We start from the raw sequence: 27,996 nt of genomic DNA, 5'->3' as shown, positions 1-27,996 counted from the left end.
CAACACCAAAGTAAAAAACAGAGCTGTCTGAGACTGTGCCCAGGTAAGGTTTTCTGATGACTCCTCTTCCGGCACTTGCACCTACAGAGGGAACCTAAGGCAACTCAGTTCTTGCTGCAGATGTCTCAGCTCTGTATTTCAATGAGGAGAGATGAATTCTGTGGTTCCATCCCTGTTCCAGTTAAACAGCCAAGCTGAGTCCTTAAATAACAGCACTCCACTTATGTCTCTGAAAGACACCTGAGAACTCACTAGATAAGCATTAAGGAGATGAATATTAGAAAACAATAATGCTAATAGAAAAATTAGAAGCATGACGAGAATTTCCAAATTCCATTGCTTTAGTTCTTAAATTAGTTTACAGATTGTCTTTTTTGAAATTAGATTTATTTCTTGAGGAAATTGAAAACAACATACAGGCTACCAGTCTTGATTTCATCTCATGTTTCATTAAAAAACAAGCACAACTGCAGACATGTCAGACAACAGGAGCCCAGTTAAAGAATGGAAGAACAGAGATGCATTGGACCTTAGGATAAGTGACTATGATCCTCAAACAGTGCAGAATCAATTCAACCCAGCTCAAAACACCAGAAAGAGAGAGAAGCAGGAAGGAGAATGGGTCCTAGTACTGACAGTATTGCCTCTGGTCATCTGAGAAGTCAGCTGATAGAAAAGAGGTCTCCTAGAAGTCCAGCCACAGGCAAAAACATTACTGCAATCTGGTGCTTTACAAAGAATATAGTCACCTTTTAAAATCTTACGAGAAGTTATCACTGACTTGTGAAGCTCATCCTGAATTAAGGGCAAGCCACTATTTGTTTATACAAAAATTGCTCCTTGTGGGTCCAACCTGAACCAGTCACAGATGGAAGCTTCATGAAAAGAGAAGAGGTCTACTGCCTGCAGCACCACATGCAATGGACCAAAGGACCACCAGAGTGCACACTGAGCATGATTTTGTATTGAACATATTCAAGAAACACCTGATAACCTGATAGCTGATAACCTGGCAGCCCCTCACCCTCACTGGAATGATGCTGTAAAAGGGATAACCACACTTCCAAAAAGACCAAAACCACTGGAGAAAATTATCAGACATGATAAAAGTCTTAGTAATGGAAAGCCTAAGTACTTTTGAGACAGCTGCTCTGTACAGAGCTTTTATTGCTGTTATACTTGAAGCCATAAACCAAACTGTTTTTGCAAGGTCAGATAATAAAGACCCCTCAAACATAAAGGTCACCAATTTTAAGTTCAGAGAGAAGCCAAAACACAGTTTAGTTCCTGCAGCAGCTAACAGTGAGCTCACATTTGAATGATGCAGCACAAGAACTGACAGGAAAGTTGGGAAGGCCCTTTGTCTCAGAGTGCAAGATGACAGCTGTTTCCAACACAGTGCAGTCAACTGTGCAACTGTCAACAAGAGCAAATCTGGCACCTGCAGAAAACATTCCAGAAACAGGGAACAAAGCTCCAGAACAAATACTATGCATAGGAGCTCTTGAAAGTCACTGAATACAGTCAGAGGTGAGTGGCAAAACCTGCTGCAGGTGAAAAACAGAATATCCCGAATTGGAAAAGACACACAAGAATCAATAAAATCCAACTCTTGGACCTGCACAGAGCAGCTCCAAGAACCAACCCCAAGAAGTACACCACACCAAAACAAATCCAGCTGTTTCCTACTACGTCATCATTTCAGGATGAAGCTGTTGAGCCAGGTGTTTGCAGCACAGGTAGCATGGCATGTGACACCTAAAAGGTGCATTTAAGTTCTACAGCAGTTTGAGGACAAAGCCTGAATTCAAGCACCTTTTCTTTGGAGGGAGAGTGGCAGATTGAGACAAGGAGTATGTTTTTCAGTAACACACAGGTGGTGCTCATCCTATGAGAAATTAATACCAAATTAACTCTGACTGAACAGAGGCAAGTTTGTTAAGGCCCTGCCAGCTCTTCTCCACATTTACTCACCGCACATCACTTCAGAGCTTACATACAAACTCAGATGTCAAAGAGCAATTTTGTTCCTATTGCCTGGACCAGATTAACTGCAGCTACCAGACTCAGGTATTAACAATCCTGGTTTTATCAAGCCAACTATCCCATTCATCAGAAAACCATTTAATACCCTGAGACCAGGAGTTTTGGACATGGGAAAAGGGAAAAAACCTCCAAAACAAAACAAACCAGAACCCACAAAATAAAGCAATTATCTCCTTTTGGAATCTGTTTAAGCCTTCCAATATTGATGAACAAGGTTTTCCACCACAAAAACAGGACAGATTACCTCTATGCAAAATGGTGATTGTGCAAATCTTTGCTATGTATCCTCCTGACCCTATAAAAATGTAGGGCTAAAGATTTTCTGTATAAAAGTTGCAGTTTATTTCTTTTCTGATCAAGAGTTGTATCACTACTCAATACTACATTTTATTGCTAATCACAAATTGATGCACCGGGGTTTCAGAAGGGTTTGGTTTATAGCGTTCCTATGTAACAAAAGGAAAAAAAGTTACAAATCCAGACTTTGCAGACACATTGCCATGTCCCTATAGAAGCAGGGATGCATTAGGTCTGTTTCATTAGAAAATTCTCCTCTTGAACAGTTTCTGGAGAACACACAATCAGGATTTTCTCCAGTAGGAAAATTCACCCCATCATTCCATGCAAAAAGAAGGTGGCCAGTCTGCTCCACAGCCTAAAATGCCTTTCCTACAGAACGGGAAAGGAACATGTACTTACACTGCTCCTACTGTGGTGTGTTAATGCTTAAATTAATAGGAGCAAGTTGGCACATCTTCCAGGTACACCTACTACCCAGCTCTGCTTCCTACGGCTGGGGTAGCAAACTCTCTCCACCACAACTGAGATGTGTCCTAATACTCTATAAAAATGCTACGGTAACCTTTGCCAGACAGCAACATGGCAGCACTCCTGCTTCAGAAGAGCATTGCACAGCCTTTCAGTAATAACACACAGCTCAGTGCATATTTCATCTGTCTCAGACCCAGTATTAGCTGCTGTAAGCAAAAGCCTGTGGACACACGATAGACAGTGCTGTCCCAGTGCAGCACTGCTTCAGATACCGCTGCCCTGTCATCCCCAACATTGTGATGCTTGGATTTCAAGAAGGGAGAGTTAGGACTGTCCCTTTAGTCATATTGCCTTAGAGAAACTCATAAGAAACTCTTTGGGAGCTGAACATCTATTGGGAGTTGAACACCTATTCTTGTTAGAAGGCTGCACTTCACAAGGCTCCAGAGAGATTTCACTGGTTCTGAGGCACATACTATTAACAATTAAACTTATGATTAAGTAAGTCAAAAGCACTATCAGAACAAAAATATTAAATGGAAGGTTAAATAATTTGTCCTACAGGATTCGATTTCACATTTCACCTGTTCACATAAGCACCTCCTGTCTGTTCAGACTTGAACAGCCTACAGCTCAACCTCAGAAAGGAGGTGCTGAGAAACAAGAGACTGAAGCTGCTTGCGACAAAAAAATGGATATAAATATAAAAGAGGTTCCATTTCCAGCACCAGTAATACTGCCTGCTCAAGCCCAGGTGTGGTCACCAGGGAGACTCCTAAATTCAGGAACATTTTTCAATTAAAACAATAAACCATACTATCCTGTAGCTGCCAGGATTCCTGGCAACAACTCCACAAAGAGCTTGCCACCTGTCAAAATTGTCTCTAAAGAAAAAGCAAGACTGCTCAACATGATGAAAGCAACATCCCCAAGCCGGCTTATTTGGTAAGGACCCAACCAGCAGTCTGCAGGCATCAGCTTCAGCAAATGGGATCTCTTTCACTATCCAACAGCTGCCTTACAGCTACTGCAGAGCATCAGCTTTTTAGCTTCCTTAAAATATAAAAGAACAAAACCCCAGAAGAAACCCTGGATTCAAAGCATCCAAATATGGCCTGTTGTACTGGAACGTTTAAATCCTTGGGGAAGGTGGGCATCTTTTTCCTCTGCCACAGGCAGCGTTTACTCCATGATGGCCCGGTACAAGGCAGGTTCAATATAATCTTCACGGTAGCGTGAATTGATCACTCTTTGTCTCTTCCTCTCTTGACTGACCTCCTTCTCTTCAAAGATCTCTGTGAAGCGCATATCTGAAGCTATTGACTATGAGAAAAAGACAGAATTAGTCACTACAGGATAGATGAAATCCCTGCCTCCACATCCTCCTATTGCATGTAAGAAAGAACCAAGCCAAGACATGTGGGAACATTCAGTTTTCTTCAAAAACTGACCAAACACAAAAAGAAAAATATTTAAGAAACTGGATTTACAAGTCTGGGGATGCATTTAAGTGAACTGTAATTAGAGATCTAAAGAATCTCAAGCTTCAAATGTAACAGAGCATTTAATTTAAATTCACAATCACTTTCTCAGAGTAATAAACAGAGTCAGCTGTTCCAATTTCCAAACTGTCTAGTACAATTTCTGCTTTATGAAGCAGGCATGTTCAAACACCTGGTCACAGAATTCAGCCATAATACATCCTTTCTTAAGCCTCCAACATCTTGCGTGCCTGCCAACAGATCTACATCAGGGTGTGCATGTTTGTGCTGTGAAGCAAGACACCCCAGTGTGCTGTTTCTAACTACAACTTTTGTAGTGCGAAGTGTAAAGCAACAGAACAGGGTACGGGACTTCCACCCTCACTGATAACCAAAACTTAATTGGAGACACCCCTGAGCAACCCTTTCTGAAAATTACCCCAGTTTGAAACAGGTGTCTGGAGACCGGCAGAGGTCCATCCCCAACTGAATTATTTTACAGTCTTAAGAAACAGCCAGCTCTTTTGAAGCAACCCTACTACAAGCTTCTCAGAACAAAGGGTAAGGGAACTTGGCCATTCTTTGCAATGGAAGTAGACAATGGAACTTATGAATACAAGTATGAAAAGGCAATAGCATGCTCTCCTAATCTGTAACTCTATGATACAAACTCACATCCCCGCAGGAGGATGAATTCTCTCCAGAGCTAGACAGAACTTTTGTTTTTGTAGCCTAATCAACTACTGAGCTTTGCAATGATTAAGGAGAGCACCAGATGGTATTTTGCTGCCGCCACATGCTCAGGTTGCTGTTCAAGCACAAATAAAAAAAACCTTTAGTAGAATTTGCACCCTGTTTACCTACCAGCCTTGACTTCACTCTCTTAGGAAGCTCCTCTTCAAGAGTATATACATCATCCCTTTTCACCATCAGCTGTGAACCATCTTCAAATTCCACCTAGAAGAGAACCAGAAGTTGTTCTGTCAGAAGTCTCACAAGTTAGAACCCTGTCACAGCTACTAAGAAGTTGCCTTCTCCCCACAGAGCTCTCTCGTGAAATAAATCTTCTACCACTTGAAATTTTTAAGATACATATGCAGCTATGCACACTGCAACAAACTTGAATCAAAACCTCAATAATCTCATGACAGTAACAGCCCAGCAAGTTTTGGGATATTCTTTTAACACCTGACAAGACTGTCTGGCTGTTCACTTTCACAAAGCCTGAATATTCATCCCTTTGGAAGCATGAAAGGCATGGTGCACTCGCACTAGAGAAAAGCAAAATAAACTTATTTTAAGTAGTTTAAACTACAGAAACAGAGTCTGATGAAAAATTGCAGACCAGCGGTTTTTAGAAGTGGACACTTTCAAGTAGGTAGCCAGATGTGCACACAGCTGCAAGCAATCACTTCCAGCAACTGTTGCCAACATCTGTCATTTCTAACACAGTGAGAGTAACTTACCCTGGAGTGTTTAAGCATAACTCCCCTATAGCAACCCTGTTAACATGATTGGCTTGTTCTGAGTGATGAATTTTCAGACAGCAATTTTGTACCTGGTACATCTGGATAGCATGTGATGCGACAAACTTGGCTCCATAAACTTGTCCGTCTGTCCATCTCACCTGCACGACTTCCCCTTCAGCAGGGGGACCTAACTGAAGACAGTCTCGACTCTAGAAAGAAGGAAGATGGGGGAGACAAGAAAGGTAAGCAGCTTCCTTATGTGAAGAGTCAGCAAACCACCAAGGGGTCACACTGCACACCACTCCAACAATTCTCCATTTTAGGGATGGAGAACTATTCTGAGAGACATCCATTTATGTCATTTGCATTTAAATCCCAACAGTGGTAACTTCCAAGTATTTGATGTGGGGATGGCATGTAAGTATCAGCAAATTTTCCTTCAGACCTACCATTGCTAAGCAGCCAGAGCTTAGCTGTGCTCCCCGTTATACCTGTCCCGATATGGCCTCAGTTAAGTCACTCTCAGGTAACATCCCTAAGACCATCCTGCAGCACAGTTCAGCCACTACAGGACCCAGGGAACAATTACCAGATCCCCTCATGTGTCTGCTCTACAGCAGCAAGAACTGACTCAGATCACATATACTATAGCACAACTCCACTGCACAACATACCACAATGTCCTCTGGGTACAGGTTATCACTGAAGGAGCCATCATCGAAGTTCACCTCGTAGAAAGTCTCCTTTGCAAGGCTGACCACTTCACACTGATAGAAGCGACCATTCTTGTGCTTGCTGATGACTATCTGTCCAGGGGACAGATCCTGGAGTGCAGCCTTAGCTCGCTGAGAAGAGAAAAATCACTTTTTATACAATAACTCAGTAACAAATGTGTTGAAGACCATAGCTCCAGTGCTGGCAGACAACAAAGCAAAATATTTTAGTTCAGGTGAGTTACTCTACTCTAGCCATCAGCAGCAACATTTTTAGAGAAGTTCTGCCTCTGGAATTTTAAATGCCTAAAGTCTGATCTGTTACATGCTACTGTCCTTAATTTACTTAGTAAATTAGGTTCTCGTTCCTCAGAGCAATGGAAGGCCTTTACAGAAAACATTCCCTTATACATTGTCATGATTTTGGTTAAAATGGCTGGCATGGAACGTTAGAAACTAATCAATCAGTCACTTAAATGTGAAAATCTGTGACCACTCATGCAGAGTGCTGGAACACTGGCACTAACTCCTGCATATTAAGTATCACAGCATAAATCATACTAGTGTTCCTCATTACAACAGCCACAGGAGGGATGTGATGCTTTCAGTCCTTCTGGTCTGCAAACCAAAGTACAATTAAGGACCTGACTAAGATCAGAGTAGAAGGAAAGCTGAGATCAGAATCCAAGACCAACACCGCTAGATTACGTTACATACTGTGAGATAGCCAAGCCTTCAATGAATTTTCAAAATAATCACACAATCTAAAAACTTTTCAGTGCCTCCAAAACACTGCAGTTCAACTCTTGGGAATAACACACCTACACACCTCTGCCTGAGATGGAGTCTTATGCCTGAAGCAGGTAATGAAGACAACAAATGGCCAGTCATCAGGCTGCATCATGACTCCTGCTGCTTGGGCACAGCTGACATGAAAGGATGTGGGACACCGACCATGTGAGCACTGTACACAGCAACCTGCAATTCTCTTTCTCCTTTTCTTGCAGAAGATGCATTTCTGTGGACAGGAAACTAGAGGTTATTGGTTGGTACTAGTTTTTACTCCACACCAAGGGCTAGCAAACAGCTTATACAATAGCTGTGCCATTTAGCCTCTTTGAAAACACTGCTGCTTTCTGACTAAACAGAAGCAGGCAGGCTGCTTGCTGACTAAACAGAAGCAGGCAGCTACCAGTTTTAGTTTATGACAAGATATTAATTCATAAAAGTGAAGTAATGCAACAGATTAAAAATGTAAATTAAACATCTACCAGCTCGACATGCACAAAGCATGCAACCCAAGGATGCCAGCAACAGATCTTAGATTAGATCAGCTTGCAATGCTCCAACTCAATAGGGCCTGTCAGCACTTGACTAAAAGGTTACATAAATACAAGCAACAAGATTAGAATAATGGGAAACGACCACAGAGGTAACAGTTAAAATTCCTTCACTACTACCAGTGACTCAGTTGGGTCTGCTGGGCAGTTGTAGGAAAAGAATGTTATCTCCAATGCATATGCAAAGCAGAGTCATTTCCCCCTCAACACTGAGCTGTTAAAAACAGTTAAGTACAGTTGCTTTCCTGCTGAAGACCTTCACCCATTATAGGAATGCCTCACATATCCTGAAGCATCTCAGTGCTTGAAAGCAGTCAACTATGCAAGTAGAATTGGAGGAGAAAAACAAGCACAAAAAATTATCACCATTACACCGTTGTGTAAACGTTATCTGCCACACACTGAAAACTGCACTTTTGCTGGCTCTTCATGTGAATAAACACACTAGAACAAGGAAAGATTTAAAAAATGGCAATAGGGACAACTGCCATCTCTCATACTCAGAGGTGAGCAGACTATACAGTTCAGTCTGGAGACTGAACTAAGATGACTTGGGTTTGATGGGAAAAGCAAAACCCCTCAGATTCTCAATGGACTAGAGACAGCACCAATGTGACCCTTACCAGTCTGAAACGTTGCAGGGGGATTTTGCCAACATCTATAGGACTCCGCTCTGCGATGTTCACAAATTTGGCCTCCAGTACAGCCACAGCACACATCACATGAACCCATCTGCCAGGACAGAAGGGAAAAAAAAGAAATTAATATGCATTAAGCCAACAGAGGATGCTTTCGAGTTTAAATAAATACTGTTCTATTCAAGTTTGCCATATAAACCACAATAAATAACCTCTGAGAACGATCAATGTAATCTTCCTACAGCTACTAACAGGTCACATGTAGGACAAACCCAAGATTCCTTCACACTCAAAATCTACTACTAACAGGCTTATCAGGAAAGCAATTTAGTGACTCCAGCATGATAAAAGGCTGCGAAGTTTCAGTTATTTCATTGTGCCAAGTCTGCCCCACAGCTATTTTGCATCAAGTAACTTTAGATGATCCACCACACCCAAAGGACACAGGACAGGTAGTTGTATGCACATTTTGCTGTAGAGGTACCTTGAATTTCAGTGTTGTGCTACTTAAAATTATGGTTGCCCTTCGTCATTACTGTAACCACAAATAAGATGAAAAATCAAAATCCTCTGTAGAGAAGGTACTGAGAGATGTTAGTTCATTTGGAACCTTATTTTTATGTGGTAGGTTATACCTCTGCACATGACAGCCCTGCACTATCAAATGCAAAGCCATTAACAGCGGCTATCAACAGAATGAGAACCAGGCATTATCTAAAGAAGCAAGAACCTCTGCATGAGAACACAACGAACACACCAAGTGTGAAGGGTCGTGTTGGTCACTCTGTTACACCAAATACAGTTTACCAGCTTACCTTCAGATACTTAGTAACTGAGCCTCTCCTAAAAATGAAAAAAATCTGAAACACTCACTTGTCATCATTGGCTCTCTGCAGTGCTCCTCCTCGTAGTGAACACAAACAGCAGTCCTGGAGTAAAGAAGAAAGCATTAGGTAGTGCACCACACTTGCTGCAGAACTTCTATTTCAAAATGCACATCCAGGGAAGAAAATTATTTTGCTGTCAGAAAAGAGTTAACTACCTTGAACAGATCAGCTCTCAAAAGTTGCTGCCCATAGGGCTACAAATATAGGCTTCAAGTCTGCTGAAAGCAAGCAGAACCTACCACTGAAGGGTCAACTTGTTTGTTATGGGTTCCTTTTACACCTGCAATACCTGTATCCTTTGGGGATGCCTAAATGGATTTGGAACTAACATGAAGAAATAATAATGGAAAGGCTGAGCCATTCTACTCTCCTAGAGTCTATATAGCTGTTTGAGGGAATCTAATTCTTCTTGTTTTCTTCATATGTGCATACCTGCCTACTTATTAACACAAGTTATTTCCTGGCTTAGAAATACTAGCTACCATAAATTCAGACAGACAGTGGAGCTATTCCCACATTCATGCAGAACATCTTCCCTCTGATTCAAATGAGCTCAGCAGCTCTCCATCAGTTAAAAGGATATCATTATGGTTTAGAAGTACCAAAACACAAGAGACTGGCTCCTAAACATTCTCTAAATTGTGGTCTTTTCACAGGATAATTAAGAAACCCAACACCCACAACACTATGTGAATTAACTTTGTAGCCAAGTTGCCAGATGTACCAGACTCCATCTGTGAAAAACTTTACCTCTTCTAAGGCATTTTCTGTACACCGGGAGCACATCCAGTCTTCAGTGGCCTTGTCAGGGGATACACCATAGCAACCTGGAACAGATACATCGCATTTAAGGGTTTACTTAAACCAGTTTCCCTTGGGCCCAGAAGTAAAGCAGGAATTAAAATCAACGAGCCCCAGGTTACTGCTGTGTATTTGAACCCACCCATGCAGCCAAGTGCCTACCCCACAGGCCAGCACCCAAGTATATACTCCTCTGGTAAGGGCTGAACTTGGTCTATCTGTACATTAGATCAACTGGCAGAGGCCTCTGAAGTATGGAGAACACCAGAGCTTAGGGTAACATCCAGATGCACTCACTTGCATGAACACAGACATGGCAGTTCTTGCAGGTGATGAGTACACTGGTTCCATCTTCCTCCAAGTAGGGAGTTGAAGGGTTAAGGTCCGTGCTGCAGCCAGTTGCAGTAAAGCACATTTCAGGAATCAGGGGTTTAGTTCGGATCTTCCCATCCGCAGCAGCTGGAGTTACTGCAGAGTTTTGACTGCTGCCTTCACATTCTGCCTGTTGGGGATGGATAGGGAATTTAAATTTTACAAGTAAAATGGTCTCACATCATCTTTACTCACACATTATTTTACACATATATCCAGTTTAAAGAAAAAAATTAAGGTACTGAAAGATCATAAGTAGGTTAGGTGAAAATATAGTTAAGTTTAAAACTGTTTATTACTATTTATAAAATCCTCAGCTGCTGCGGCTTCAGGATGAAATTACTTTCTACTCAAACACTGCACTGAAAATCTGAATTGCATCCCTCTAACGAGCAACAAGATACACATCAAACTGCATCTCTTCTGAGAGAAGAGGTGGAATCACCAAGGCCACATGCTCTACAGGCAACACCTCTTCTGCATATTCCCCCATAATACAGAGGATCACAACACTGATATCTGTCAGTGTACACTTATCTTACCTCAATATGGAAGGATTACCAACACACGAACAGACACCTACTACAATCCCCATTATTTTTCCCAGTGTAGTTCTGAACAAGTCCAATAGGCTTTAAAACTAATTTGCTCCTGGAAAATGAACAGACTAAAAATGCAATCTCCCATATAAAGCTCAGGAGACTTTCAGGCTAAACTTCTGTAATTTATTCTTCTAAACCAATGTCAAATCAAAGAGCTAAGACATACGAAGTTTACTGACATGTGTTTCCATTCAAGCTACTCCCCTGAACAGCTAAACAGAAATTAATCTTTTTTGGAAAAAATGTTTAAACCATCTTCTGTACCTTGTAGGCAACCACAAAAGTAGCTTGCCTAATTTTTCAAAATTACTGTTAGCAGAAATTGCAGTGGCAGAATGAATCTGCACTGTCCCTCCTACAGAGCTTCAAAAGCCAGGGAAAAAAAGTCCAGGTAATACTCACAGCTGGAAAGAAATGGACATGGTTTCCACAAGTCCTGTTTAGTCTGATTCTGTGAAACTTATTGATTTAAACTTAAATTGCATGTCAAGAAAAAGACAAAATGACTGAGGGAAATCTCTAACAAAATTGAAGAAAATAACATTTTTTTTCCCCCAAGCAGCGGATACCCTTCTTCTCAAAGGAAAAGTGCATATTTGTCTGGCATTTTGTGCCAATTTTTTATTTGAACAGGTAACTGAAGTGAGTTTCCAGACTTGCTATAGACTTTCTGAAGCTGGAACAAAGATTCTAAACACAGCTAAAATCTTGGTAGAGTTTCTGCTCCACTGCCTGGTGTAGACAGACATTTGAAAACCTGCAGCTAAGAGTTTTCTGCTCAACAGCAACTTACAAAAAAGATCTTAAGAGAACTTCAACTGTCCTCAAATCGTTAACTTTGTAACTTTCAGCAATAGTGAAATCCTCATGTACCACACAGTTCCTAAGTAGATTTTCCATTCCTAAGAACTTACTCTCAGACAGAAATAGCAAGACTGAGCAGAAACTATGGTTTGTGGTTTTCATTAAAATTAAGAACTACATGAAATATAAATCTTCAACAAAAAAGTGAGGTCTTTATTTCCAAAACTGTGGTGAGCATGTTTCTAGTGCCACCTCAACTATATAGTCATCATAAATGAATCAAATATGCTTAGTGTATGGGAAGGGTCAAACTATCTCAAAATTGCAGCTCAAACATGCAGACAACTATTCAAGCTACCTTAAAACTATTTATCGTAGATACATAAAAAATTCAGTGAGGGACTCCTGCCTGCACATCTAGTCAACATGACAAAGGACTTCTGAACCCTGTTCCATGCTACTGTCATGGATACATTCCAAGACAAGACAGCTTTCAATCTATACCATCTACAAACACAACCCTAAATTCTTTTAAGTGAAAGGTTTTCATCCTTGCCAGCTCCTCAAAGACCATGTACTGTGAGAGGACCTCAAGTGTTTTCTTAAAAACATTTTAGAAGTGAAGGAGTCAGTGTGGAAAGGAGAAATGAGATTTTATAGTCAGCTCCAGCAATATTTAAGCTCCATTCTGTGGTCTGAGCAAAAGCCACAAAACACAAGTGCTTCTGCTGAACAGCCAAGTGAGCCCCTGAGAACCCACAGGGGCCCATCACAGGTGAGAGCATGTTCATCCACTTGTGCTCTCCTGGAACAACTCCCGGGGAAGACTGCAACATTGATACAGCTTTTGTTAAGTGGCAATATCCAAACCCACATATTTAAAATTACGTACCACAGCAGCACCTACTCTGTCACCTCCGTGATCGCATGAACAGTCTTGGTTTCATACCTGATATGCCTGGAAGAGCATGCAAACAGCACAGTATGGGGGCTGCTGGGCCATGGTGCGATTGTATTCTTTTTCAGCCTCAAAGTTTGGTGGCCGATTCTGCCACAGCTGGCTCAATGGCTTGGCCCATGCTTCTGTCTCCTCAGCCTCTTCTTCAGGAGTTAGCTGCTCTGATGCCTCTGTGATAAGAGAGCATTCACTCAGTGATTATGTGGCCTTTTATAGATGTTCTTCTTGTAAATCAAACTAAATAAGGCAAGAAGCTACAGAATGAAGATAAAAGAAAGACTGCCAGAAAGCAAACTGACAGAAGGGTGATGGAAATCAGCAACTCAGTCTCCTTTCTAAGAGGCTTCTGACTAATCAAGCAACAGTGCAGACAACACAATAGGCTGAGTGTGAGAACAGACCCAGCTCCAAATTACATCTACATCAAAACTAAAGCCATCAGCCAAAGAATTTGGCCTTAGGGGTTTTTTTAAAATCATGAATATTTACATCAGTGACTGGAATATTCTAAGGCAGATGCAGTTAGGCAAAGTCTCTGGTACTGTTTTAATTTTCCTTTCCAAAGAAAAGTACAGGAAAGAAAAATGACACCATTTGAGAGGAAAGTTTAATGATACAATGAGATAAGCACCTTGTTTAGGAAGCAGAGCTGTCCCTTACTGACTCCTGTTTATTGCCGGTTACTAGAATATCCCACACAGCCCACAGAAGCTGAGAACCTCTCTCCAATTTCCCAAAGAGCGTAAGGCTTTACTTACCATCATCACTGATGCAGTCTTTCACCAGGAGTGGGTGATGACGTGGGAGTTTGCTCAATGGCTGGCGACGACCCTTGGCCTTCTTACTCTCCTTCACGGAGCTTATGTACTCCTTTCCCACCTGGACCAGGAGAAGCAATTCAGCTGTCAGTTAACACATGCCCTTTTGACATCACTTTGGGAGGAATTTACTTTGAACTTAGAGAAACTTCTTCAAAGTGCACACATGCTTCCACAGTTTTATTTCCTACAAAGTAACTTCAGCTCTAAACTCTTTTTCAAAGAGCTCAGAGCACTTTTATTATGAAAAACTGAACAGAGCTGTACTAGCTCGGTTGAGTCAGTAGAATGGACACTTTTCACAGGTCCCAGTGTAGCTTTTCATGCAAGTCTGTTTCTTTAAAGAATCATGTAAAAGACAGAAACAAAGTAAGACAAGTTGCATGGTTCAACTTAAAAGCGCCATGGTAAGAAGTCTCACGAATTCTGGAGAAGCCTCAGTTTGTGTACCACTTAAAATGCATCAAAGTAAAAAAAAAAAAAAAAATCAACTAGAAAAAATACAGAGCTCATAGGCATCTCAAACTAAAAGGGTTATTTTAAATGAAGGACACTTTCACCCTTTCTGCTTATTACTTGCCTTGATGTCTTACCAGACAGACTGGAGGAAGATTGCAACAACAGCTATTTCCTTTGTCTCATAAAAAAAAAAAGCGACACACTGACAAAATTACTACTAACCTGACAAGCAGAGCAGTAAAGGTAGTGATTTCAACAGTACAGGAAGTCTCCCTCTAGATAAGAACCTACTCCTTTTTAAACTCTGTTATTCTTTTAAAAGCAGAAATAAGTCTTGGATTAAATGCATCTTACATATGTCTAAATATCTTCTTTTCATAAAAGAAGTCAGAAGAGAGCATAATAATCATTACCTCTGTTCTCTTACACAGAGTTGGATACAAGACTTCTAAGAAATACTGAAATTAGCATTCCCAGTTACCACATAATGGAAAATTTGTTTTGAAGTTCCACCCTGGGGAAAACAACGCACACCCATTCAAAATTTCACCTTTTCCTTGTACAGAGTATGTGATGGAGACATCAGTATCTGCAACAGAATGTCTTTAGTTTAAATAGCCATGATAACTCACTGAGTTTCAACTTAATTATCAAGATTGGTCTATCTGCTGTTCCTTTGGTGTAATTCTTGACTTCTTAGGAAGTCATTACTGGCCTCCCATTCTCTAATCTCAACAGATTTAAAGAGGAAAACAAAATATCAGAAAGACACTACCAGATAGGATTCTAACTCTTCTCTTAGGTTGTTTAATAAAACATTCATTGGCAGCTTTGAAACACTCAGATTTACATTCTCTCAACCAGTATTTTTGTTCCATCCTTTCTCCCCTTTTAAAAGGACACAGAGATGTATCCATGTATTCAATTTTATATTAAAACGCCCTCATCACATGAATGTGTTTGCAATAAAGGCTGGAACAAACCAGATTCATGTTAGGTACAAAGAGGTGCCTCTTAGTACAAAACGACCTCAATCATCCTGTAGCACTACCACGTCAGAAACATTAAGCTACCCTTTCCATTACAGCACTTAAATAGTTTAGAGAAGTTCACCTGTCTTGAGATCTCCTTGCTTACTTGAAGGGCTAAGTATACAAGGCCTTCATCTGAATTCTTGTGTTTTTAGCAAAACTAGGAGGTGCAACCTGCTATGCAAACACCAGTGAGATGAAATTGTCGTCTGCACAGATAGGAAGTTCTGTCACAGCAAATTCCTACCATGGAATTACAGCCTTCCAGCTTTCAGTTCTTTTGCCATTCATACCTCTGTCAGATCTTGCTCGCTGACACTGGAGGTGGCACTGGCTTTCTTCCCTGAAGTCTGTTCATTGTCGGATCCGCTGGCATCCCCCTTAGCGTAGCTGTGGACTGTGAACACCCCAGCTGGCCCAGGAAGAGTTCGTTTTGCCAACAGATCAGACGATTCAGAGTCTGAAGAGTAGGCAGGTGAGCTGGACTGAACATTGGATGTAGCACTCTGCTTTGAAGCTGGCAACACTGAAGTGGAATTTGAAGCATGTGAAATGGAGAGATCCAGTACAGCTGCTTCTTGTTCTTCTTCCTCCTCAAGCTTCACCGTTTTCAGTTCTTCAAATTTGGCTGAGTCCACACCATCTGGAAGAAGGGATATACTGACTTTTTCTGAAGTCTGGGCAGAAAGAGAACATTTGTGCAACTATTTGCACAAAGCCAAACAGGAAAACAAACTACTACACACAAAAAAGTAACAGTACATCATAAAGAGTAGATGATTAATTCAAACACCTATAAAGTCATAGATGGTTTAGTAAGAGAGAATAAAAGCATCTGCTCATTGCCCCTTTCATCACAAGAACTAGGGTATATCAACCAAAACCAGCAGACAGTGAGTTCAAAACAAATAGACATGATCCTTTATACAAACGTGTATGTAGTTAAAACAGCTCAACTCCTGGCCATACGTTGCTGTGGGTAAGAGGTTACAAACGTTCATGGAGACTTAATAGAAAAAAAAAACAAAACCCACAAACCAATAGAAGATTATTAAATACAAGCTGCAAAGGGCTGGAAAACAAAATACAAGAGGAGGCATCACATATGTTTTTCCTGCTCTTGTGTTGTTACACAGGCCGCTTGCTCCTCCCATAATAGCAAGGATAACTCATCCATTACAAGACACACAAATTTTGTTCAGCCTACTTATTATAAAATTACAAGTAAAACACCTATAAAACATACCAGACCCACAGTACCAGGAAGTGTGCATGTGTTTTACTAAGCAATTCCTATGAACAGGTCACATTGCTCAAGAGAGATACAAAGGAGCTTAGACTACTGAGGCATCCCATATATTTCTGTATGCAGGCAGGCAAAATAAAGAGTAAAAATCAAAAACCAGAAAATGGTAATATTGCAAGCCTTATAACAGTAAATTTCTGAGCTGCTAGCAATGGCTCTGACAAAACAGTGTCTGCTTTCTTAGACACAAAAGCATCCTACTAACTAGCATCATATTGAAGAGTGCCCCAGATGAGCCTGGCACACAGTTACCTGGAGGTTTCAGCCTTTGTTCGCCTTGCTGCACAAATTCACTCGTAGGCCTCTCATGAGGCTCTGCCACGTCCGCTTCATACTGTGTGGAGCTCAGTTCCTCCTTAGGGAAGGCCTCACTCTCACTCACCTCCTGAGGCACTTCCAGGCAGACCCTGTGCCTTTTTGTTCCTATGCGGTGCTTGGGGATGCTGCAGAAGACAAATCCCTATGTCAGGTTAGCAAACATGTAAATGTGTTAAGTTTCTGTGTGAATGCATAAAATACAGTCTGGTTTGGATCAGTGTTTTATGAGACAGCCTCTGGAAAGCCAAACAGTTTCCAAATTATTCTGAAGTGTTTTCTTTGCCTTTACAGAAGAAAAGTCAGTAATTCCTAGAGACGACTTCTCAGCATGTTAATCGTGTATTAAGGCAGCTATGCTCTAGCCAGGCATTCATTACCTTAAGCAAAAAATCCCCTCCGAACAAAACCCCAGACAAATCAAACCAACAACAACAAAAAACCCCACCACCAAAGACAACTTTAGGAACAGTTTCTGGCACTGACTGAAAAAGATTTAACTGCAAAATGTAAGATGATTAGCCTGTTGACCTTCAGCAACGAGAAACTCCCCACCAATGCCACAGCTTGCAGCACTGATTGTACCAGAATTTGCTAGCAAGTACTGTCCCACGATCTCAGTACAATCCCTTTTTCTTCTGGCCTGCGAGTGCAGGATACACACTGACAATCCATGTTTTGGAGGTCTGTCCCAAGATGAAGAACTACCTTCCAAGCTGGTGTGCTTCCCGCTTACCACAGACTATCTATTAATGTGGATTTAATAGTAAAAAATACTAAGAGTAAACCCTATTCCCAGGAAAAAAGATTATTGCTAACTCTCACTGTTTTATCAGAATGGCAAACATTTAATTGCAACTGGGTTCAAATTCTAAGAATCCAATAGAAAAGCAGAGGACTATATAAAGCAGTACCTTTTTGTCTCATCCACATCCTCTTTACAAGTCTCTTCTGTTTCCATCTCCTCAGCACAGTGTTTCCCATTCTTGACTTTTTGCATGAGATCCCCTTTAAGGAACTCTGCTGCCTCTGGGGTTGGAAGAGCATGGTCAATGACAGTCACGTCCTTCCCAGCCTTCCAAAGCTTGTAACGATCGGGCTGGTACTTCCTCACAAACACATCCATGGAGATCTTCACCATGTCCTTCCGACATGAGCACTGAAGTCACAGAAAATATTAAAGTAAGGCCAAATGCTCAACAATTCTACTCTGCATTCCTCTAGCATTTTGTTTTCAGGAGTTTAAGGAACAAAATCCCACACTCACATGTGATTGAGCCTCAGAACTTTCAAGACTCTTTCCCACGAAATCAAAAGGGTATATATTATCAGGTTGTGAAAAATGGCAGAAAAGTCAGCAAAAGCATGAAACAGAAAACCAATGTTATCACAACTAGGAAAGAAAGCTACAGAGTTGCTGGTAGAAGCTGAGTGTTTCAAAATGAGCTCGTACAGAAACAGGCCGCAAAACCAGAGACTACAATGAAGAAAGCAGAGCCACACAAGCTCTGGGCCTATCCAGAGCAGTAGAGGTTCCCCTCACCCAGACCAGGTTACACCTAGTGCTTCAAAGCATTCACTTCGATGCAGCTTCTGAAAACATAACCCTTGTTTGTAAGGCACCTCTACAGGGATAGAACACTATTCAGTTTAAAAGTTTAGCCAAGATACTTATTTTGATAAGTTAAATAAGTTACCAAAGCCCTATTCCAGGCTGAACAGTCAATAAATAATGGTTAAAACACTGGAGGAAAATACTGATGAGCTCTGCCCACCAAGCACATTCTTTCACCTCTGGAAAGACAACCAGTTCCATGCTTTACTTTGAAGCCTAGCTTCAGCTGCACAAACTTACAAAAAAGTTAAAGTTACGAAACATGTTGCACACTATCCATGGCTGACGCAAGGCATGAAGCAGGCCTACATGCTGCTACTTTATGAGAAAGCAAACATCACATCTTAAAAAGGCTTGAAACCACTCTCTTAAAGCTAACAGTGGGGGCTCAATGATGGCAACAGACCACTCACCAGCACTGACTGCTTCCCATACTCAATCCACCGAAGAGTAGCAAAGTTGGTAGATTCAGCACAGTTAAAGCCATGGTTAAAGCCAGCATGATAGCTGTAAGGAAAGGTTATCATGAACTCTCCAGCCTCCTGTGTCACCTAGAAGACAATTGAGACATCACTGTGTTATTCAGAGTTTAAGAAGGTACTTGGTGAATACAATTAAAAGGAGCTCCTGTACTCCTGTCAGCAGCACACCCAAAAATCCAACTCACAGATGGTGGCTGAAGCTCCCTACTGCAATGGACAGACTTGCTACTGACCTTCACTATTTTGCTACTTAGGTTAAATATCTGTTTACTGAAAAGTCACGCTCAACAGATTTTTTACTAAAACACAACACAACTGGTCAATTTAGCACAGAAATGGTTATACAAACAAAATACTCTGTCTACAAGCTACATGCTATATGAAGTTCATAAAGATACTTATCTGTATCAGCCACAGGTTTGGCTGAACAGTTATCTAAGGTCGAATAAATTTCTATCCATACAGAACTTTAAAAATTATTACTGTTTTCTTCCGCTGTTCACATTACAGTACAACTCTCAGTCAGTGTTTCACTGCTTGCTCTTCAACATTTCCCCACTGTAAAGGCTTATGACAATAAAACCCTTCAGCTGCCCAGGCAGCTGATAAAGTTATCTCTGAATAAGAACTCGAAGACTAAATATTTAGTATCTCTGTGTGGGAAGGGGAATGGCAGGTCATTACCTAAGAAAGTAAAGATGCCTACAAAGTTACTAATGTAGTTAAAAAATTGACAGGGGACAACCCTTATTTTCTATTGAGGAAGCAGATTGCAACAAACAAAACTAGCAGGGGACAATTTGAAACAAAAAAAGAAAAATCTCACTTCACTGAATACACATCTAAACAATGAAGAGAATCTAACACAGAAAATAATGTTTAGTTTTAAGTTAAAAAAATAAAATTAAAAAAAAAATCACAGAAAACAAAGCTTTTGTTTTCAGGAGCCCTTGACACATTTTTCAGTCTCAAACTCTTTCAGGCCCCAGCTGCCATATAAATGGAAGTACAATAGGAAAGACTGCCTTATACCCTGCCTGTTTCTGCTTTCCTCTCTAAGCATCTGCTATGGGCTGCTGTCAGAAACAAGATAAGGCTGCAGGAACCTCTTGATCAAGCTGCTATAACCACGATTATTTTTCTACACCTTATCAAATGGAATTCCATATTTCTTCAGAATTGACGGAGAGATGAGAGTCATCTTGTGACGGAGAAATGCTTCACAGCTTTGGGCACTTCCTGGGAAAAAACCTGTTTAAAATAAAGACAAGGACAGATGTTACCATTGCACTCAAACTACATTTATTTTTCAGCAGTTTTATGAAAAATTACTGCCTAGACACTTTTTCCCTACAAGTATGGACCACCTTATTAGAAGTGTACTAGTTTGCATGCTGAAGAAAAATGACAACTCCCTAAGATTTATCTTTTAACTGCCAGCTGCCAGTTTGAAAGAACATGAGAAAGACCTCAAATAGAAGGATCCTCCCTTGGCCATAACCTTCCAGTTTTAATAATCAATAGCTAAGGATTTTCTCATTAAAGGTTAGACAGACCACAAGTTCATTATTTGTAATGTCACAATTTCCCTTGTGTGTATCCTATAAGCAAACATTCAGAAGTAATGTAATCTATATTCTAAAAGGCCAATTATCAGTTCAGTCATGCCAACCTGTGCTCTCTGAACGAGCTGAAACCTACTGCAGCTCTCCATTCCATCTTTAGAAAAAGGCAAGACATGAACTGCCTGATTACCTTTTGCAAGTCTCTCCAGCCGCTTCCCATGCTCTGGAGGGATGGAGTACCTGCAGTTGTAAGAACAAGTCTGTTAAGCTCAAGTGACAAAAACAAAATCTCCAAGTTTGACTGGAAATCATAATCAGTAATCAAGATGTGAATTACTTAAAAAAAATTTCTGTCTCTACACTTGTCTTTTTCCAAAGTTTGACATAAAGCTAAAAATCTTCATTGAGGACTTTTACCTTTCTATCCCAAGAAAAATCAACACCCAAAAGCTGACCATTTCTTTCAAGAACTTCTGCTCAAGCAATCAAGGAAGTAAAAAGTCTGATGTACATAATTAGCAGATCTGTGCAGCAAAATATGAATTGCAATGAGAAAGGGAAGAGCACTTCCTGAACTGTCTCAGTTCACAGCTGTGTAATCTCAGTATACTCAGTGCAAGGAGGAACACAGGGCAAGATTGAAAATGGAATCACCTCTTTCAGCTGCTCAGACAAAGATGGCACTAAGTCAGACATCCTTACCATACGCACAACTCATGAAGTGCCCTTTACGGCTAAGTCTCCCCCATACACACCTTTTTATGGGTGCCACAAAACTCCTGGCTGGTATGATTACAATAAATAAATCAACCCACTTAGTTAGCTTTCACTCTGGAATACAGTGCTATATTCTGAACAGATTCCTTGCTAAATTAATCAAAGATACTAGCAAAACTCACTTCTTCCAAGTACTACTGTAGAAGAAGAAATGGCCAAATAGTTCAACAGACTGAACTATTCTGTTTCGTGTTTCCCTGCTACTGCCACTGCATGGGGTTGTTCATAGGTCACATCGTGCTAGCTATTATTTTTTTCTTCAAAGTTGTAATAAAAGGCAGCCAAAAATGCTAGTTTCCAACAAAAGTTCCATTGAAACAATTGTTGAATTTGCTTGAGAAATTAATTTATGAACAGAAGGGCATGATTCACTCTTAAAATGTAACCCATACTACAGAGAAATTCAGGAGTCTCCCCTAGAATCAAGGAAGCTCAGACAATGGGCAAACAACTCAGTAACATCCACTAGCTTGATGTTTAGGTACATGATAAACTTCAAAGTCTGTTAAAAACTGCCCATTCCTCCAGTGCCTGTGTGACCATACCTCTGTATGGTCATTTCTGAGCCTCAGGAAATGATAAGCAAGTTTGCCAAGTTTTGGTCCTACCACAGCAAAGGGCATCCATGCTATACTGTAATTCCGAAGAACTCTCTACATCAGAACAGCAACCAGACCCTTCTCGAAGGTAACCAGGCAAATTCTACTGAGGACATGCACTGCTCTGCAGGTCCTTACAGATTTCTAGTGTTCTCGTCATCAGATAGAACTGCAATACAAGACTGGAGAACTGGTAATTATTTTAGTAAACTCTTAGCTTTATGACTTTGACTCCAATATTTTATGGTACTGCTTTCTTATGTCTGGAAGATTCCTTAGAAAATCTTACCACGACTTGGGCTCCCCAAAATGCAAATAATTAATACTGTAGAGATCCATGTCCTCGGTGTGCCATGCAAAGGAAGTTTTCCACATGCCAAAATATAGGTAAGGAGTATTCACTCCTTCAATGGTTATGCCACTTTCATTCTCCACAATATCCAGGATTGTGTTCAATCTGCCAATATTCCACGCATCTACATGCTGAAAGACACAAGCCTCATGTCAAACAAGGATTACAAAGTACAAAACCACACAGCTGAGATGACAGTTTGCAAAAGCTTAACAGACACTTGTGAAACAGCACATCACAGAGTTACACAGCTCAAGCTGTGAGCTAGTTCACCTAAACCCAAAGTTCTGCATGATAGCTTGCATAGTGATTATTTATTGGCCTTTAAGGAGGGAAAAAAAAATTACTAGTCAACATTATGATTAAAAAGGAGAAATAATCACGAAGCTGCAGACTTAACAGAGCAGAGAACAATAGCTGATGTTGACTGAGTTTGAGCTGATGTCTGAAACCTCTTGAACAAAACCACTTTTCATTCCAAACATCTTTTAAAAGAATAAATCATGGTAATTTAGGAGACAAGCAAGCAGAATGCAAATTGTCTTTTGACAGTTATCATCCTACCACCTAACGGCTACAGAGCTGTCCCACAAAAATACATACACCAGAGGATTCAAAGCAGCACGTATCCACTGATCAGCATCTGTTCACAAAGCAACGCTCGGGCAATAGTGGTTTTTGCTTTCCTAAACTGAACTGCACTACACTGAAGTGCTAGCAAAGGTCCCTTAGAATGCTACCTCTGTCAGCTGCCTATTCCAGAAGCTGAAACTATGCTAAGACTATCATGAACTCTTTCCAAAAGGTAAGAGTCAAATGCCACATTAGTATTTATGGAATGCAATATAACGAAACTGTTACCTGAAGACGAGAACAGCTTCCTTACCTTGTCATAGAGCGTGCCATTAACGTCAGCCCCATAGATGGGGGCATTGAATGTAAGGTTCTTCCAGTATTTTCGTTCAAGGTCTTCAAAGTCCGTGTACCGGGGTGTGCAGTACCTGAAAAAAACAAAAAAGGTACTAAAGACTTTGCAGTTTGATAAGTCTATACCAATGTTTTCCTCAACTGAAAGAATGGAAAGCTACAATAAAAATACCTCATGTGCTTTACCAGCCAGATGAGAAATGCAAGCAGTCATGGCTCTGTTTCTGTGACACTTGGGAATGGAAGTATCAAGAAGAAAATGACTTTCCCCGTTTCTCAGCTTACTTTCATTTTTGCTTTGTGCACTGTTTCTGGGGTCAGAACAATTTCACCTTCTAGCTGTAGCTACTTAGAGGCAACAAGGCAGTCAAAACCAGAAAGATTACAAAGAACAACTTAAAAAAAACCCCAAACAAATCCAAAGTTTTCTGCCACTGTGAAACTAGCAAACCTTCAGACTCACCATGGTCAAACATGCTCTGTTTACCAGCAAAATACCTACTCTTGATGCCCATTCCCTGCTGAATATATCCTGGACTATATGTAGCACTGGGGAATCAAACTTAGTCTTAACACCTATTTAACGTGTGTCTATATATTTACATTCCAGACAACTACGTATATAACATAAAAGAGTAACTCCCATCAAATCATTCTATTAAACAGAACTCTACATTATCTGGTCTGTACTGCTTTTGAAAGCTAAAACAAGCTTTGATGAACCAACTTGTACCTGGCAATTCCAATGCTATTCCTAGTTACTGCAAAGGCTATTTCGCTTCAACTCCTTTTCAAGTTATTATTTCTTCATGTCCTTTTCTATGTCACGAACATTCCTTTCCCCACTACTTAGTAAGTATTTCAATGGTCTAATTACTGGGGATAGACAGACAGGAGCCCACAGCACAAACAAAAAGTTCTGCTGCCATTACACATCACCTTGCTGCACAGGTGACAAAGGTCCCCACGCACACAGCCTGCTGTACAAGCAACCTCATATGCCCGGGGCATAACATTCACACTGCTGACTCCAGAACATACCGAGGACCTGACCCCTGCGGGAAGCTGTGGATGCCCCACCCCTAGAAGTGTTCAAAGCCTGCTTGGATGGGGCCCTCAGCAAGCTGTTCTTAAGGAAAGACCCCTGCCCCTGACAGGGGGGGGAATCAGATGATATTTAATGGCCCTTCCAACCCAAAACATTCCATAACTATATGCGCCCGGGACAGCCGTACTTGTCACTGTTGGCGATCCTGCGGAACTCGCGGACCGTCATGGCCTTCTTCTGGATGTTGTACTGCGTGAAGAGCCCGGACTGCCCCGTCACCACCTGCTGGATGGGCGCGGGGATGACGAGCTCATCGATGTCATCGTAGCACTGCCGAGGCTTCCACTCCTTAGGCGGCACGATCTGCGGGGACACACGGGCCGGGGGCGGCGGCCGCGGCCGGGGACAGTGTCAAACTCGGGGAACTCGGGCCGAGCCCCGGCCGGGGCGCGCCCGCCCCACCGGCGCCGCGGCGTAAACAAAGGGCGGAGGCGGCCGGTGCGCGGCCCGGCCGCCACCCGGGGGGAGAGGGAATGTCGCACCTTGGCCAGCCCGGCGCGGTGGGCGCCTTGCGACTCCACGTAGGCGATGTAGCGGCTGAAGTCGCGGAACTCCTCCATGGTGGGGCGGAAGGTCATGATGCGCTGCCCGGGGTTGAGGCTCTCCAGCTCCGAGGCCATGATGCCGGGCCGGCCCTGCGCGGAGGAGGCGGGGGTGTCCTTGCGGGGGGCGGGACACCGCGCCCGCCCCGCCCCTCGCGCCCGCCGGCCAATCGCCGCAGGGTCCGCATCGGCCCTGCCTCCTCATTGGTGGAGGACACGTGCCCGTCAGGACCCTGCGGCTCGCTCTCCCTCTCACGGCGGAGAACGCCACCGATTCACCCCCCCCCCCCCCCACCCTCCCGCCCGGCCCGGCCCGGCCCGGCCGGCGCGACGGAACCCGAGACCCCGCCCGCCGTGCTCACGTCGGCAGCACGTCCCGCTCCTCCTCCGCCGCCGCCGCCCCCGCCCGATCCTCGTAGCAACGCCCGACCGACGTATCCCTCCGCACCACGCGACCAAAGAGTCCTGCGGACCGCCGACGCCACCGCGGCCGTTCCGCTCCGCCCAAGCCCCGCCCGGCCGCCCCGCCTCTTCCCTCCGCCGCCGCAGCCAATCGCTGCCCACTGCCTGCTTCGTAGCCAATAGGAATTCGACGGCCGGCCGGGGCGGGTCAGCGAATCAGGAGGCCGGGCGCGGGGCGGTTGCTAGGCAGGCGGGCGGGCGGAACCAGACGGTCGCTAGGGGGCGTTCGCCGCGGGGGGGCAGCGCCGGGGCGCCCTCAGCCCGCGCAGTCAGGGCGGGGACGCCGTCCCCATGCCGCCGCATCCCGCCCGGATCCTTCCCGCATCCCTCCTGTATCCCGCCCGCTCCCTCCCTCCGGGCACCGCGGAGTGTCTCCGGGTGAAACTAATCCCGGTCCAGCGGGCGTTCAGCGTGAGGTGGACGCTAACCCCGGATACGTGGGTGCTGCAGTGAGCGGGTGAGTTTCGGGCGCAGAGCGGTGACACACAACAGACATCTGCCAACCGAGCACACGAACCCCGCTAATTATACTCCTACAGTTTCCGTGTGTAAACAAAGCCAGAGTAGAATTTGATACTTTGCAAACGTTTGGCAGCGAACGCAGACCGAGGCTGGACCAGCACCAGGCCCGGCCCACGCCAGGGCGCTCGGCCAGCGTAGTCCGGTCATGTAGAAACGTGGAAAAGTGCTGCCGTAGCCAGCGAATGTTGCCAATAGCCCGCCACCGTTTGTGTCGAGGACTGGGACCTGACAGTACAGCTTCAGCAGCAAATGCCTTTTGTGTGTACAAGGCCGAGTTCTTAACAGAGCCTGTCTAGCGACACTGCCCTCCTTGGCTGGGACTGGCTGCGATTTTCAGACTCTGCTGTGCTAAATGCGTTTTAAGTCTCCAAGTGCCAATGAGCAACCTTGAAAGTAAGCACAATCCACCTGAAAAAGCCATCCTCAGAGACCATGCTTGATCCCTCATGCCTAAATAAAACCTTGATTTCACTCTGTTTCTCTTGATACGTGTTTCCTTTGCTGTCATGCTACAGGCAGGCAGCAGCCCTGAAAGGCCTGACAAAACACCCCTCCAACATAGGTTTTCCCTGGTCTGCTGCCTCTCTGACCTGCTCAGATTTTGAATTGCCAGGTGTATACACACACCAAACCCCCAAAGTGGATTATAGCAGCAGGCATAACACACAGCCTCTTATAAAAAAATCAGGTAACAGTTTTGAGACAAATTGCATTTCTGGCCTTTCTGGTGGCTTGGCAGCTGCACTTGCCATCCTTTCGTCAAGAAACACCAACTTTGTATTATCACAGAATCACCGAATGGTTTGAGTTGGAAGAGACCTTGAAGATTATCTTGTTCCACCCCCTTGCATTGGACAGGGACAACTTCCACTCGACCAGGTTGCTCAAAGTCCCATCCAACCTGGCCTGGAACATTTCCAGGGATGAGGCATCCATAAGTTCTCTGGGCAATCTGTTTCAGTGCCTCATCACCCTTGTAGGGAAGAGTTTCTTCCTTACATCTAATCTAATCCTGCCCTCTTTTGAGTTCAAAGCCATTTCCCCTTGTCCTATCACTACAGGCCCTTGTGAAAAGCCCTGCTCCAATTCTCTCTTCAGGCAGAGGAAATTGTTTAAGGTCTCCCAGGAGCCTTCACTTCTCCAGGCTGAACAGCCCCAACTCTCTCACCCTGTCTTCACAGGAGAGGTGCTCCAGCCCTCTGAGCATCTTTGTGACCTCCTCTGGACCTGCTCCAGCAGGTCCATGTTATTCCTGTGTTTGGGATGCCAGAGCTGGACACACTGCTCCATGTGGGCTCTCACAAGAGCAAAGACTCACCTTCCTTGACCTGCTGCCCACAGGAGACACGAGTCAGCCTTTTCAAGATGACAAGTGGCAAAATGTTCCTGTGAGCAGAAATGTGTAGGCATGGAAGCTTGCTAGCCTGTAATTGTTACTGGGGACTGAGATTGCTTATTATAACTGGCAAAAGGGCAACAATGAGCTTTTAATTGGAAGGATCAGAATTATTCCTGCCCTCAGAAATAAACCAGGTCAAACAGGAAAAAAAGGAAAAAAGAGAAAAGAAGAAGTCACTCTCTACTAGGAAATGTTACAAGGAAAATGACAGTGTTGCTGAGGACAAGAAATTCGAGGACTGTGGGGGAAGGAGTTGCCAAGTTACTGTGCAGAGTCTGCTCAGATTTTTTTCAGTGTTACATTTTTTTTTCCTTATTTAACAACTATTTTGCTTTTCAAAAACAAAATTTAAAGCAATGGAATCCCAAAGGGATAGTGCTTGGTCAGGATGTTACTTGGAGTAGCTGATCTTTAAAGGTCTCTTCTAAACCAAACCACTCTATGGTCCTGTGAACTAACATCACTAGGAGGCAAGCCAAGCTTGGGCAGTGCCTGCACAGCTCTTGCTACAAGCATCAGTGGTATGAATAAAAATATGAAAATAAAAGAGCAGGAGGGCACCTCAGTGCCCAGAAATTCACCTTTGACTAGCTGCCATTTAGCTGCTGTCCCCACCTGTCAAACTGTGGCCTTTACAGAGCTGCTTATCTGAGGCTGCACTAGGGCTACCTGGTATAACTAAGGAATGGAAATTTTTCACCAGGGGAAAAAAAAAAAAAAAGACAGCAGTAATAGCCCAGCTCCATTGCTCAGTGCAAATGTGGTTGGTCTGTTTGAGACTCCAAACAGAAGAAGTTGAAGTGTCTTACAGCACCGTCTCCAGACCATTCCCTGC

The 27,996-nt window shown here is 42.9% G+C and overlaps 1 protein-coding gene across 1 annotated transcript; it reads right to left on the bottom strand.

Annotated features, from left to right (window-relative positions):
- Nucleotides 1–342: 342 nt before the first annotated feature.
- KDM4A (lysine demethylase 4A) lies at nucleotides 343–25,275 on the bottom strand. Its single transcript, XM_066192667.1, has 22 exons — nucleotides 25,141–25,275; nucleotides 24,719–24,871; nucleotides 24,364–24,539; nucleotides 23,088–23,202; nucleotides 22,139–22,332; nucleotides 20,664–20,713; nucleotides 20,056–20,159; nucleotides 18,840–18,977; nucleotides 17,726–17,970; nucleotides 16,749–16,939; nucleotides 15,484–15,833; nucleotides 13,641–13,761; nucleotides 12,874–13,052; nucleotides 10,444–10,648; nucleotides 10,096–10,172; nucleotides 9,332–9,387; nucleotides 8,444–8,552; nucleotides 7,310–7,498; nucleotides 6,442–6,612; nucleotides 5,857–5,976; nucleotides 5,163–5,255; nucleotides 343–4,140 (listed from the first exon to the last, which is right to left on the bottom strand). The coding sequence occupies exons 2-22, from the start codon at nucleotides 24,854–24,856 to the stop codon at nucleotides 4,000–4,002; spliced, it is 3,162 nt and encodes a 1,053-aa protein (XP_066048764.1). The 5' UTR covers nucleotides 24,857–24,871; nucleotides 25,141–25,275; the 3' UTR covers nucleotides 343–3,999.
- Nucleotides 25,276–27,996: the final 2,721 nt, after the last annotated feature.

The sequence above is a fragment of the Chamaea fasciata genome, unplaced genomic scaffold (assembly GCF_029207755.1).
Source record: "Chamaea fasciata isolate MVZ Bird 193981 ecotype frontalis unplaced genomic scaffold, bChaFas1.0.hap1 SCAF_10, whole genome shotgun sequence".
Lineage (NCBI taxonomy): Eukaryota > Metazoa > Chordata > Aves > Passeriformes > Sylviidae > Chamaea > Chamaea fasciata.
Note: the sequence above shows the minus strand (reverse complement) of the source record. Positions and strands in the feature narration are given on the sequence as shown.